The sequence below is a fragment of the Rhinopithecus roxellana genome, chromosome 5, assembly GCF_007565055.1.
Source record: "Rhinopithecus roxellana isolate Shanxi Qingling chromosome 5, ASM756505v1, whole genome shotgun sequence".
Taxonomy (NCBI): Eukaryota; Metazoa; Chordata; class Mammalia; order Primates; family Cercopithecidae; genus Rhinopithecus; species Rhinopithecus roxellana.
This window is the reverse complement of record NC_044553.1, coordinates 137,138,966-137,153,290: the sequence shown is the minus strand read 5'-3', so window position 1 is coordinate 137,153,290 and position 14,325 is coordinate 137,138,966. Positions and strand designations below refer to the sequence as shown.

Below are 14,325 nucleotides of genomic sequence, written 5' to 3'. Positions count from 1 at the left end.
AATCACACTAACATGGATTTGGAGCTTAATTATACAACGTCCTCAAAGTTTCACGCCTCCTTTCTGTAAAAGGTAAGTGACATTAAGAACACTTACCTTTAAAGGCTATAGTGAATGATAGATGATTAAAGAAGCTGATATGCTTAACACAGCTAACAGTTTCTAATGCCTACTGGGCACCAGATATGTGCCTAGATTGCTCTTCCTTAATACACAGGCTATCCGTCTCTACACACACACACCTGCACATGCACATATGTATCTTACTATATTTCCTGATTCCAGAAGTATAGAAACTCAGGCTCATGAATATAAAGTTAAATCATAAGATCCAAAATTACAGAATATTCAGGCTGGAAAAGGCCATAGAAATAACAGAATTTCAATTTTAAAAATGAGGAAATTAGGAAAAAGAGGTTTAGTGTATCTATCCCAAAGGCATAAAACATTTTATTGGCAATGATTGTATTAGACCCCCTGGGCCCCTGACTGTCTTATTCACAGAAGAAACCATCGAGATGGCTTAGGACACTGACTGCATTTAACAAGACTCAGGAATGTTAACTTTCCTAATATCCTGCAAGTTAACGTCAGGGCCCACATCTGATGCCAGCAGTGTTACATGTAATACCCTATGCTGCCCCAAGTCTTCTTTCCCATATGGATAAGAATTCTGCTTCATAGATGTGTCCTGCTCTAGAATATCAGAGAGGGAAGACTTAAAAGATATAGCATGTAAAATGGCACTTGATGATAGTCTCTCTCTTGTACCTCAGCCTTCATCAATTACATCCACCATCAAATTCAGGCTGAAGATCTACCTTTATAAACCACTTCTGACTTCTCCAGCCCAAATGGGTAATTACATCTTCTGATTGACAAATTATAATCTCACCCACCAAAATTAGAATCTCATTATATATTTTGGTCCTATTTTCAAATACCAGAACCCTATGTATTCTGCTTGATTGGTTCATTATTTTAGGAAACAGGTAATCTCATCTGTTGCCATTTTATCTTCTGCAATTCTAGCATGCTGCTGACATAGAACAGACTCTTACGAAATACTTATTGATTGTGTGGAACTCTGAATGTTTCTTTCCATATGAATAGGTTCATTAATTTATTCCTCACCCTTCTAAATGTAAATTCCATCAGGCCAAAGATTTGCTTGTTTGTTCACTGCTGTATTCTCAGTGCCTTATAAAATGGTGTGTGGTGCAGAATAGATAATTAATAATGATTAAGTAAGTAATTAATTAAACCAAACCTCATTCAGCACCTTCTAAGTATCATGCACTATTTTAGTACTTTACCTGTAATGTTCTGAATTTCTGGTTTGTCCATCTCTTCTGCTAGAGAGTGATTCACTCACTGATGGAAGGAACTGGCATATGGGAGGATGATTGACATGTGATTTTTGAATGACTGAATAATAAAAGGATCTGTGGAACCCTACATCTGTTCTCCAGACACACACTCTATGCCTAAGGAGAGAGACCCATAAATATGTAGTTATAGTTAGCAGGTAATTTCCATAATGCACATTGATGAAAAGGGATTGTAAAATACAGAAGAAGACCTTCTTAGCCTTGCCTGAGTTGGTCTACAGAAAACACGATTTGTGACTTCTACTATGCAAAATAAAAGGTTTTGCAAAACACTGTTCACTCACTGAATGACTGAGAGGACCATGAGAGAAAAGAGAGACAAATTTCACCATCGCCATACTCACCCTCAGCCACATCATCATCCACGGTTAACTTAAGGCTTTTTCCTCTCCGCACCACCCGAACGGTGTGCCACTCATTGTCATTGAGCTTCTGCCCTGCATACAGGGTCTCTGGTCCTTTGCCTAAGGATGGTAGTAAGTGCCAAAGTTAGAATCAATTCTCAAAGTACTGTTCATGCATCAGGGCTGTCAAAACCACACTGGTGCACATGAGCCAGCAGCACTCAAGGAATTATATTCCACCCAAAGTCCACTCGAATTTTACCGATCCAACGGATTCTCCGTAGGAGTCCCCATGTGCAAAAGTCTCAATTCAAACATAAAGGATAATGGCACAGTAATGAAAAAAATTGTGCCTTCCTTTATCTCAGATATAAGGTTTTCAAATGCCAATGGCAGTAAGCAATCATTTACAGGAAGCTGTAGTTAGCAGTCATTAATTTCTCAAAGTCTTAGAATCCAGATGCATTTCTTTAAGATAATAGGAAATTTACTGTAATATTTTTTCTTTAGAATAATTTGGCCATTTGGCATTATACACCAGTCTGGCTTTTAGAGAGTATCCACCAATAGGATGAGAAAAGGACTTTGCAACACATACTGCCTTAACTTGACATTTCCATTAACACAGGGTTCTACTAGGATTCGCAACCACAGAAATCACAATAGTAAGCATTACAATAGTAATAATGTCAAGTTTTAAACCCCATCATAAATAATGCTCCTGGAGGGAATATGAGGGCCCCCAGACTTTTCCCATTGTTCATCATCCTCCAAAAGGATCCAAAGACCTAAAAGCTGAAATGATGTAAAGTTCCAAAACTGAAACTTTTCAGGACAAAAGCATGACTAATATAAAGTGCCACTAAATAGAGGAATAAACCAAGTTGTCCCAAGAGATCCATGCTTCAGATGCTCAAGCTAATGTTCAACTGAACCCTATAAAGAATCAGGGGCAAAAGATGGCAAGAGAGACACAGAGGCATTAAAACGATCCAGTTAATAAAGGAAGAAAATGTCACATTCTTTTAGGATGTATATCGTTATTGAACTGAAGTATAAATTTAAAAGACAAAGAAGATTATATAGAAGCAGAAGATAGACCGAGTTTGCTCTTTCTAGGAGGGTAGCTGAGCTCATGAAGAAAGATGCTGATTAAATATTTTTGGATTAGTCAATCTATATGTGGAAAGCTCCATTCCTGAAAATGACTAGGGAAAAAAAAAAAAGATACAGCATATAAGTGGCTAATATTTCCCTATGGATATATGTGAAATAGTTTGGAAAACCATATACTTGGCTCCAACATATACTGAGCACAGGGCCAAGTGCATAGTAGGAGCTTTAATGAGTGCTTGAATAATCAATGTCTACATAGGTCTGTTTCTATGGTAACCATCAATTAGGGTCAATATGTATTTATCGAAGTAATTTTGAAAGCTTTATTACGTAACTGTCACTAGCTACTCTCCTCCCTCCTATACATTCAAGACTGAAGATATTTTATATGGGGGAATATAAATCTCCAGGTAATTTCAAACTACACCTTTTAATTTTGAGTAATTAGTATTCCTATTTTCTGCTGGTTATAAGAGTTATGGTAGTAGTTCAAGTTTGGAGGAATTCTCCTCTTGAAAAATAAACAGACTTTCAAAGTGAAAAAGTTTCTTTTAATTACAATGTGCACAGCAAATAATTTATATTTAATAATTTTCAGAATGCACCCAAAGCTCAAGTGCAACCCACATTGACAAGAATCTTGAACATTTAGTAAGGAAACCTAAAGGACCAAACGCCCTCAAAATTAGGGAGTGATGCCATAAGAGCAATGAATCTTAGGAATAAAGTAACTCTACAATAAACCATTTTAGATTCCATCTCAGCTTCTCTTGCTTTATATGTTTGTCTCAATGTTACATAAAATGTATGTATTATAACAGAATTTCCCTACATTTTCAACTGATTAGATACCACTCTTCATTATCTTATTAAGTTCAGGTCTAAGATTGATTTAACAGTTGCCTTCACAACAGCCAACAGTGAGGGCATTGAAAGAAAATGGACCACATAATGTGAATACTTTATAAAAAGAACAGATGTTCCCAGAAAAAACAAATCTGTCTTTGGTTTTTTATGTTTTTATCCTCTTTATTCTACATGCAAATGCTTCAATAAGAAAGAAAAAAGTAAAGAAAGACACGGAGAATATTAGCTATGAAGGCAGAACTGCTACAAGTACAGGCTATTTAAAACATCTTCTATAAGGTGGCATCTGTTCTTTAGGCAATTTTTGTACATCGCTTAATTTTTATGATTGGGGACAAGATAAGGGAAAAAGACTAACACAAACATAGTAGTTTGGGAACATTGTTTCATTCGTGTCACATTACCTATAGAGTTTTATAAAACAAGCTTTCTTTCAGCCCAATGATGCTAACGTTTGGAGGTCCGTCAGCTCTTATGCTATCCTTGAGATATTCACAGTGGTCAGATTCAAACACAAACATTTAACTGTCCATTTGACTGTAAAACTTTGGAATGTGATGGCCAATGAATAAAAATGTAAAAAAAAAAAAAAAAAAAAAAAAAAAAACCCACAAAACTGAAGCTTCTCATGCCCTACTATTTAGTTACATTTGATACCTCCAACCGCAACAATTCTTATTATTCTTAGAGTAGAAAAAACAAGATTCATACTTATCTCATCAATATGACATGGAATGGTATTTGATATTCATTTTCAAACAATAAATAAGTAAGTCCCAGTGGAATTTTGTAAAACTCCTGGCCTCCAGAAGTGGAGAGTCAATGACATTTATCCTTAATCAAGTCAAAAGGTCAAGTCATTCTACAGAGGAAAAGTGATATTTAAACTCAGCAGGAAATCTAGGCAAAGAGAGAGGAGGAGCAAACCTAATCAGTAGCCCAAGAATAAAAGTGAATTGATAAGTAATGCAAGATGCAGACACAAGCGGAAGGTTGAAATATACGAACGTTTCAGGATGATCTGGTCTAGGGATTACTTTTTCTGGACTGTTCAAGCAAAAAACCCAGTGAAGTAGCATCAGTGAAACAATGAATATAAAGAGTTCTTCACGTAAGCAAAGGATAGTTCAGACAAAAAGAAGAACACACTGAAATTTAAAATGAAACTAATGGGAACTTAAGGAAGATCTCAAAACCATCAACTTTCCTGTATTTTTATAACTAGTAAAGTTATGATCTGCAACTGGGTACATATTAGATATATGTATTACATGTATTTTTCCCTCTTTTATAGTTTAAGTAATAAATATTGATCACAAAAAAATCCTTTGATTCCCTTGAGGCTGCTTAAACTATCACTGATGGATCTAAATAGAGACTATTAATAAATTACCTAAGACTCCTCAGTTGAATTTCCCAGGTAATGACACTCATGCCTGGAATAAAGATGCAAAAGATTTCTGGGATGCAGAACTTCGTAAAAATAGTGTTGAATTATTTACTGTTGTAGAACAGAAAGCCTTTAATGAATGCCCTGGGTAAGACCAGCCAAATGCTCACACAAGCTATCCTTATTGAAAACTCATCTAACACCATCTCTTTGAGGTAAGGCTTTGTTTCACAGAAGATGACCTAATTCTCTGTTGAATGGAAGATACAGAATAAGATATCATGGACAAAATACAAAGACTAGATTGTTTTTCTTGACCTATCCTACAATAACCCTATGGAACCCTTACTTCTTTTAGAAGCCAGAACCAATAATGAAATCAAACAGAAACATTAGGAGATAATGCATTGCTGATTGCTTGGAGGAAGATGACACTCAGATATTATCAGATTTTTCCCTCTTTTGGCAGACAGAAAATCGGAGTGTATGTTAAAAATCTGTATTTGAGCATTACTAAAGGCACACACCTTCATAAGGTAAACTGTGGATTTTAATTATTTTTAATTTATTTCAATTTTCTTAAAAACGGTTTCTAAAAAAACGTTCATATTACATGAATTTGTTATTCCCCCCAGGAGCAATATAGCAGCAAGACTACAAGTTACCCCTGACATACATGTGTTTGGTTTGTCAATGTATTTCTAAGACCTGACCGAACCAACTAAACCAGATGGTTTTGCTCATACTCAGGGAATAGAAATTCCTTCCATATGCCGCAAAGCTCTGTTTCCAAAAATGTATGGGGAAGCATTGGAAACTTTTTTGCTTGGGTGGAGGTTGGGGAGGGAGGGGGTGATATCTCTATCATAATCACTTTGCTTTACCTGACCATGTTTCTATTTATTCAAAGAGGGAAATGAAACAGTAACTTGATTTCCCATCAAACTGTGTTTCACATGAACCAAAATTTCTACAATGCATAAAACATGTGAAAATTACCCCTTTAGAAAGGCATAGTGAAAGATGCATATAATTATACATCTAAATGATATGGTTAATAAATGCTCAAAGTGATGGACTGTGTTAGATTTGAAGGACTCCAAAGATATATCAAAAAAGAAAACTTACCTTTGCTTCCACCAGCACCTTTGGCTAGGCTAGCTGAGCTGTGACAAGCATTTCACTAAGCCCATAGCATCACACATTGTATTAGGCATCGTCCCCAGACAAAACAGATCAGACAAGTAAAAGCAGGGATGATAAGGAAAAAGAACAGGACTGAATGAAGAAGAGGAGGACAGAGAAGTAGGAAAAAGGCGTTTTATGTTCTGTCCACAAAATTTCAGCTTCTGGTTGTTTTCTTTGAGGAGGTGTTTTGTTTGTTTTGTTTTGTTTTTACAAACTTAGTTTTAAAGTGTTCATTTTCACTGGAGAAAACATTTTAAATCATAATTATTTTTAGAGCCAGTTTGGCAAAACACCTCAAATAGATCATTTCATTCTTACTGGAGTACTTAAGGCTCAGGAATAGCTGCCATACCTCCTACAACAGGTGTGGAAGGTGTAGGGAGCTTTCTTGAAGTCTTCTGCTGATAAGTCTCCCAGGGAGGTGTGAGAAAGACAAGCGACCCAGCTATTTAGTCTGAGCACCCTCCATGAGCCCCTGCTTCTACTTAAAACCTACTAAAAACACCACCAATATTTATCAGGCTTTAATATGCAAACATACCATTGAGACTGACACATATAACGAGTTCAACAAAGGACTACTCACCCCTTTCTCTGCACCTCATCCTCTGCTTCAGCCTCCCAGGGTATTAATAGAGTACTGTTACTCACCTCTGCCAAAGTTTTGCAAGACTATCTATTCATATCTTTCACAAATGCTAATTGAGTACCAGAAGGCAACCAGGCATAGTGGTCACATTCTGATGCTCATTCTGATCCTCATTGTGGAGGCTAAAAAGATAAACAAGACAGAAAGCGTCCTGCCTTACACAGTTTACAGTCTACTTTGGGGTGAGAAAATCTGATAGACCATACACAAATTAAGGAACATGAGATAATTTTAGATAGGGTTGAGTTCTGTCAACCCTATCTAAAATAAGACAGGGTAGTATGATGAAAAGTAGTTGGGGTGGGGAGTGAGGATTGAGGATTGGCTACTTTGTAGAATGTTCCAGAAAGACCTCTTTGAGGTGACTTCTCTACTCTTATGCTGAACACTTGGTTGGGTAGAAAGGTACTAAATGAGACGATCAGAGAAAGCTTCTCTGAGAAGGTGCATTTAGGCAGGAGCCAGTCATGCAAAGCTGGTGATGTAGGCAGAGTCCAGATCACATGAAGTCCTAATGACATGGCACAGAACCTGAAAGCTCTTCAACACGTACTGGAAGCTCTTGGAAGGTTTTAAGAAAGGAGATTATATAATCTCAATTAAGTTTTGAAAATCACTCTGGTTGCTATAGGTATATTCGATCAAAAGTGAAATAATGGAAACAAGGAGATCTATTAGGAAGCTGTTAAAGACAAGAGATGAAAATGATTTAGGCTAAAACTAGGAGACAGTAGAAATGAAAGTTGTAAAATTTGGGATGTATTTTACAGGTGGAGTCAACAGGACTTGGAGATTGGTTTGGGAGGTGAATTGGTAGTAGGAGAAGTAAAGAGAGAAATCAGTGTTGATTCCTAGGGTTTGTTCTGCCAAACTGGGTAGATGAAAACAGCCTCACTGAAAAGGGAAAGATTCCAGAAAAAAGTAAGACATGATTGATCCTACTAGCCAGAGAAGGTTACTTCTGGTATCGTGTCTCTCCTGTGAGTCACACTTGATAACCAGCTCCTGGCAGCTTCCCGCTGCTGAGACGTGTGAATCAAAGTTCACTGCTTGCCTGATTTTTCTTAGAATAGTGTTAATTTATACCTCAGGCCACCACTATCTATTGATGATGCAGGATTGTTGAATGTTGCTATTTGCCCACCCACCTCCCTCCTTCCCTTTCTTCCTTTTTAACTTCCTTCCTTTTTTCCTTCCTTCTTCCTTCCCTCCCTCTCTTTCTTCTTTTTGTCTTTCCTGCATGGTTTCTGTTATGTGCTCTAACCCATGCCTTAAGACTAAGAACAAAGAGTGCCTCTAACATTACAAAGCAAACACTGGCAGCCCATTCAACAGCATCTCTAAATTGTGATCACAGTGTAAAATGAACCCGTTCATCTTGGCTGAGAGAATGGAGCATCTCAATTTTGAAATGGAATGAATCTGGGGAAGATATATCTCCAAAGAAACAAATGACTCCTCAAAAGATGAGAAAGAATATTGTCCCCAATGTATTCCCAAACCTCTACCTTAAGCCATAAATTTACAGCAGTGCTCAGCAGTGATAAGCTGGGGACAGGCTCAAGCTTTCTTATGATAATCTCTCTCCATGAAACCACTTTTCAAGAGATAAGGGCAATTTTCTCAGGGACAGGCAGAAAGATCCCTTTGTGGATATAGATTCTACTCTCGTTTTTTAAAAACGTTATAAAATATACTGGAACTTTCTTCACTTTTCCAATGGTATAATTAATACAAATCAGATTTCTTACAATGATTTTAGGTATTATAGTGCTTTTGAGTTTGATTGTGTGATCTTACTGTTTAGCACTAAAGTCACAGATTTTGAAGCTAAAGGTGATTGAGCTAAAGAGATTCTAACCAGGATGTGCCATAAGACCTGCTCCCTACCATTCCCTAATACATTTCTAATTAAGTCTGTTTTCTTGTGAACTGACCTTTTTGCCCTAGCATGCAGAAAAATATATATATCCAATTATGAATTGAAAGGTCTACTACATTAATATTAATTAATATTTTGCTTTAAATAGGAATTAAGGAAGGCAAAATACAGCTTACGTTTGTCTCCCTTTATTACTTTTATAACCTTTCTATCTGCAGCAGTCCCTCTCAGCCTTTCCTGACCCTCCCAGCTGAGAGTTCACTGCTTCAGTAATTCAATAAAATTTTTATTTGGCAAATGGCCACTCTATTCCTTGTACTGTAGTTTTTTTCAAAAAAAAAATTGGCTTGTATGCCCTTTGAAGTAGAATATGCTACCTTTGTAATCCCTAACAACTAAGTATGGTACATTGCACCAAGAAGGTGCTCAAAGTATTAGAAAAAAAACTAGTGAGCGAATAAATAAAACTGAATAAATTAAATAAACAAATGAGTGGGTGGGTTGAGGGAGAGAGAAGAAATGGAAGGGGAGCTGAAGGGAGCTGCGAACTGTGTTTTAGTAATAGGACAGATTCAACCAATTCAGGAAAGTAGTCCATATAGTAGTAAATACATATAATTGAATTAATAAGTGAATACATAGAAATGGATGTATAAATTAAAGGAGAGTAAATTTATGGAGGGTAGAGGGGGAGAAGGAAGAGGAGCAGAAGGATCTTGGCAGTAGAGTGAAATAGACAAATTTGGAACTGAAAGATATCAGGCAGCGGATATAAGTGAAGTCACTAATTTTCCTTTAAATATATATTTTTCCTGGCCAGAAGAAAATGCAGCTTTCTGGGGAAGTGATAGGGGAATGAAAGTAGCATGCATAAAGCACTACCAGTTGCTCTGCACACGTGGTCTCATTTAGTTTTGTAGCATGCAGCTGATATACTACATCCTAGCTTTACAAATCAAGAGGCAGAGCAAAGCTCTGGGACCTGTCAAGGTCAGCAGCTGTGGGACTCAAACTCTAGTCAGCCTGTCTGAAAAAATCCTTCCACTCGGGTTTGTTCTCACAGTTTCTCCATGTTTACATCCCTGAATTGTTCTGTCTCAGGACTGAAAGAGGAATAGGGTGAGGCTGGGTAAAGGGTATGGAGGATATGGGAAACTATTGCTAATTATGAAACAGAAAATCTAATTCTAGGAGGATAATGAAGAGTATAACCTGGCCTTTTTCTTTTAATATTTGTAAGACCAGGGTACAGGCCTACCATACAGAACCTATTAATAAAGCAAAAAAAAAAAAAAAAAAAAAGTTAAATGTGTATATTATAAATGAAAGTGACTATGAAAAATATCATTTTATTTGTATGTGTTTGCAGCAGACCTTGCATCACATGCTGCCTGGCATCATATTCCCTCAGCCAATGTCAGATTTCAGCCACTGCAGCAGGTGACAGTCATTGTGAGCTCAAAGTTTGATGGTCCCCCACTTCAAGCATGGCCAGTCCTTGGGCCTTCTCTAAAACTAGGGTACCTGCCCTGCCTGCAAGAAAGAGCAACCAAGAAATGGGAGTGAGGGTGAGAATACCCTAGGGGTAAATGTCAAAGAATGGGGAGGGGGAAGGAGTCCATGAATAAATACTCCAACCTCCTATGTTTTAAGCAGAAATTCTGGGAGGCATTTACGGCAACACCTTCATCTCTCCCACCTATGCAGTGCTTAGAGCAGGAATCTTGACAGTGGACACTCACATTGGTGTTTCTTTCTGCATTGCTTACCCTCCCTGCTCCTTCACTTCTGCTTTTGGGGACCACTCCCGGATAAACTCTCTCACCCAAATCTTTGTCTCAGGCTTTGCTCTCAAGGGAACTCAAACTAAGATAAAACCTACATAGCACTCAATCATGTCCCATGCAGTAACTCAAATGTTACAGCAACCGCATGAGATAGATAATGTCATTTACCTAGGATGAGATTAAGAGGTTAAGTGACCTGCCCAAGATCACAAGCTATTGAATTGTGAAAATAAAGAATCCAGTCTTTCTGATTCCACAGATAGATTGCTTCCCATTAACCTACATAGCTGCCTCTCCTGACTCCACAGATAGATCACTTCCTATTAACCTAAATAGCCACCTAGAGTCCATGAAGCCCACAGAGTACAAAAGGCAGTAGTCTGCTGTCAGCACTCAGGGCAGGCTGAGGGACCATGGTTGTAAATTACCAAAAATTGACTAGACTCCTGGGGTTGTGAGGAAGTGGCATAGGTCTCTAAGCGCAATCGCACAGCTCTTCACTCTGAACCATGGAGGACTTTTGGAAACTCTAATTTGTTAATTTGTCTAATTCACTCTACTGCCAAGAATGAGGTTACCATCATTCTTAAATAGCGTAAGTCTATTCAAGTGAGAATCTAAGAGATATGCTCTTGATACCCAAAGACCCTTCAGGCTCTATCTGACATATTCTGGATGAATATCCCATCTGGATGGGGGACTTTATATATAGATATAAAAATACAGTCATTGGATTTTAGAAGTATCCCAAGACAAAAAGTTCTGGGAATATGGCATTTTCAGATCAACCTCCATGGTGTTTGCAGCACCTTCTTCCTACAATAGAAAGTACTAAATATAAGGTAAAAATGGGAAAAGAGGGATATTTGCAGCCTCTTTGGCATGGTAATTACAAGGCCTATCAGCTTATGAGCTTGATGGCATTAGCTGATCACTCACTGTGGACAGAGGTAGCTGCCACACAGAATGGTCTTACTCCTGGATAAACTCTTATCCTCTTAACATCTGCTGTATGCAACTGCAAGACCCAGGAGGCTGGATTAGCAGAACTATCACTCTATTCTGGTTCTTGTTAACTAAGATGATGAGATTCATCCTTCCTAAAATAATATGTATGTAGGTTTGAAAAGTTGAGAAATTATAGCTCTCCATCTCACTAGAAATATCATATCCTTATAGTTCCCACAAAAATAAAACTTGCAAGACATGCACATAGAGAAAATAATTAAAACCAGAACATCAATAGAAATAAATCAAGTGTCTTTCAATTCCAATGCATTTGTTTCCCCTTAAGTAAGACTTAAATGCAACAGGCTCCTAATGCAGCAAGCCTAGACATGTATGACACATGCAAAATTGACTATGTTGGCAAACAGGACTAATTTCCATGTGCTGTCTTCATACCTTTTTGCAACAGCTTGGGCACAGCACAGATGTAAACTTCAAACTGCTGACAGTCTCCTCTGCACCCTGAATTCCTCATTGACTTGGGACATCAAGCAAAGAAAACTGTTCCTACCTAAGAGAGTGAAATTACCATCCCACTTTCAGACTGTATAAAAAAGGAGGGGTTTAATTTAAAAGTTGATGACCTACTAGACAGGTGTTGTGAAAGTTTCCAGGGTGCGAAGATGAAAAAGATACACTCACTGTTCTAAAGGAGCTTAGAGTCTGCTGGGGGAGTTGAACAAATAAAAACCAATCATGTGGAAGAACAGATACAGAGGTATCCACTAGATACCCTGCTGGTGGGCACTCAGGCCATCTGGAAGTCATCAACTGTCTGTTCCTCTTCACATTCTTCATGCAGGATTATATAGATTCCATAAGGCATAGACCAAGACCTTTATTTCTGTATCTTTCTCAACTCTAAATAGCACTGTCCTTGGCATGCACATTGGATTCTCAAATAAAGAATTAATGTCTTCACATAGTTGCACAAGATCCTATTAATAACAGATCACCAGACAACAGTCATAAGACACTATTCTAAGTGCTTTACCTATATTAACTTACTTAATACATCAATCCCATAAAGTTGCTGTGGTTGACTATATTATTTTTGACAATATTTGCTGTCCTTTTCTATCAGCCTCTTTCAAATAGGTCCACCCTTTCTAGAGGGTTACATTTCCTGCCTCTTATGTCAGGTATTTTGCATGACGTGCTTCACAGCCAAGAAAATGTGAGCAGAAATAGTGTGAACCACTTAGAAGGTCTGAGGGCCACCACATGGCTCTGCTAGCTGTCTTTCCTTGGCCACAAATCCAGGATGCGACAAATTAGAGCTACCTCTTCAGGCAGGGTCCAGAAATGAAAAGGCAAGAAGAAGCACTGCGCAGAACTAGGACGAATATTAATGCTGGTGGGAAATAAAGCTCTGCTCATTTAAGTCGCTAGGATTCCAGGGAGGCATCTGTTACTGCAGCATAACTGAGCAGAGCTGACTAACACATGGGTCCCATTAACAACCACATTTTACCCTTGAGAAAACTGACACAGAAAGAAGTTCAGTCAATTGCCCAATGTTGCATAACCTAATTTCTGGGGACTAAACCTGGGCAGCCTCGTTCCATTTTGCCCTTAACTACTACACTACATAGCCTCCATTAGCCAAGAGATGTATCAGGGATGGTTCAGAGACGCAATGACTAATTCTCATGGTGAAATATTTTCCACAGGCCCTACAGGATAAAGAGTACAAAACTATTAAATAAATACATACAATGGATATGCCTTTAATTTCTGAGTGCACAGAAAATGAATAACAGCAGAGGAAAAAAAGGTCAGATAAAATGATAAAAGAAAGAAACATATCCAGAAAATGATGGGAGAACACAGATTAAAAGAAATTTTAATATTTGTCAAACTGCTCAGAGACAAATACCTCTTCTGGAAAAAAGAAAACCCTTAATATTTTTATCATTAAAATGCTGCCAGGGCCGGGCGCGGTGGCTCAAGCCTGTAATCCCAGCACTTTGGGAGGCCGAGACGGGCGGATCACGAGGTCAGGAGATCGAGACCATCCTGGCTAACCCGGTGAAACCCCGTCTCTACTAAAAATACAAAAAATGAGCTGGGCGAGGTGGCGAGCGCCTGTAGTCCCAGCTACTCGGGAGGCTGAGGCAGGAGAATGGCGTGAACCCGGGAGGCGGAGCTTGCAGTGAGCTGAAATCCGGCCACTGCACTCCAGCCTGGGCAACAGAGCGAGACTCTGTCTCAAAAAAAAAAAAAAAAAAAAAAAAAAAAAAAAAAAAAAATGCTGCCAGAACACAAAACCTATGAACGTGTTTAGAAGCATGTAGTTTGGAAGCAATGTGCTTATTTTTGTATATAATAAAATAAATACTTCTGTTTGTGATAACTATAGGATGGGAAGTAACACACATCAACCGGGGGGATGTCATCTGAATGCATAAAATAGTCCTGTCATTTTAACTTTAAGATTTTTCAGAGCTGTTAAGGCATCATCTAGGCCAGTGGTTCTCACATTTAAAACTTCATAAGAAACATATGAATAATGTTAATAGTTTGAATTTCAGGGCTCTAGTCTCAGTATTTCTGATTCACAAGATCTGGGATGGATTCTATGAAGTGGCATTTTAGTAAGATTCCTGATATTCTGGATGCAGGTGGTATTACTTTCCTAGGGATGCTGTAGCAAATTATCACAAACTCAGTGGCTTACAACAAAAATATGTTCTCTTTCAG

The 14,325-nt window shown here is 38.0% G+C and overlaps 1 protein-coding gene across 5 annotated transcripts in view; it reads right to left on the bottom strand.

The window, feature by feature from the left end:
* Nucleotides 1-14,325, bottom strand: part of NRXN3 (neurexin 3) — a 1,636,170-nt gene that overhangs the window by 905,126 nt on the left and 716,719 nt on the right. For all 5 annotated transcript variants that reach the window (XM_030931539.1, XM_030931540.1, XM_030931537.1 and 2 more), the window contains one exon: nt 1,736-1,855. In XM_030931539.1, the coding sequence (XP_030787399.1) occupies nt 1,736-1,855 (120 nt within the window). The remainder of the gene's footprint in view (nt 1-1,735; nt 1,856-14,325) is intronic.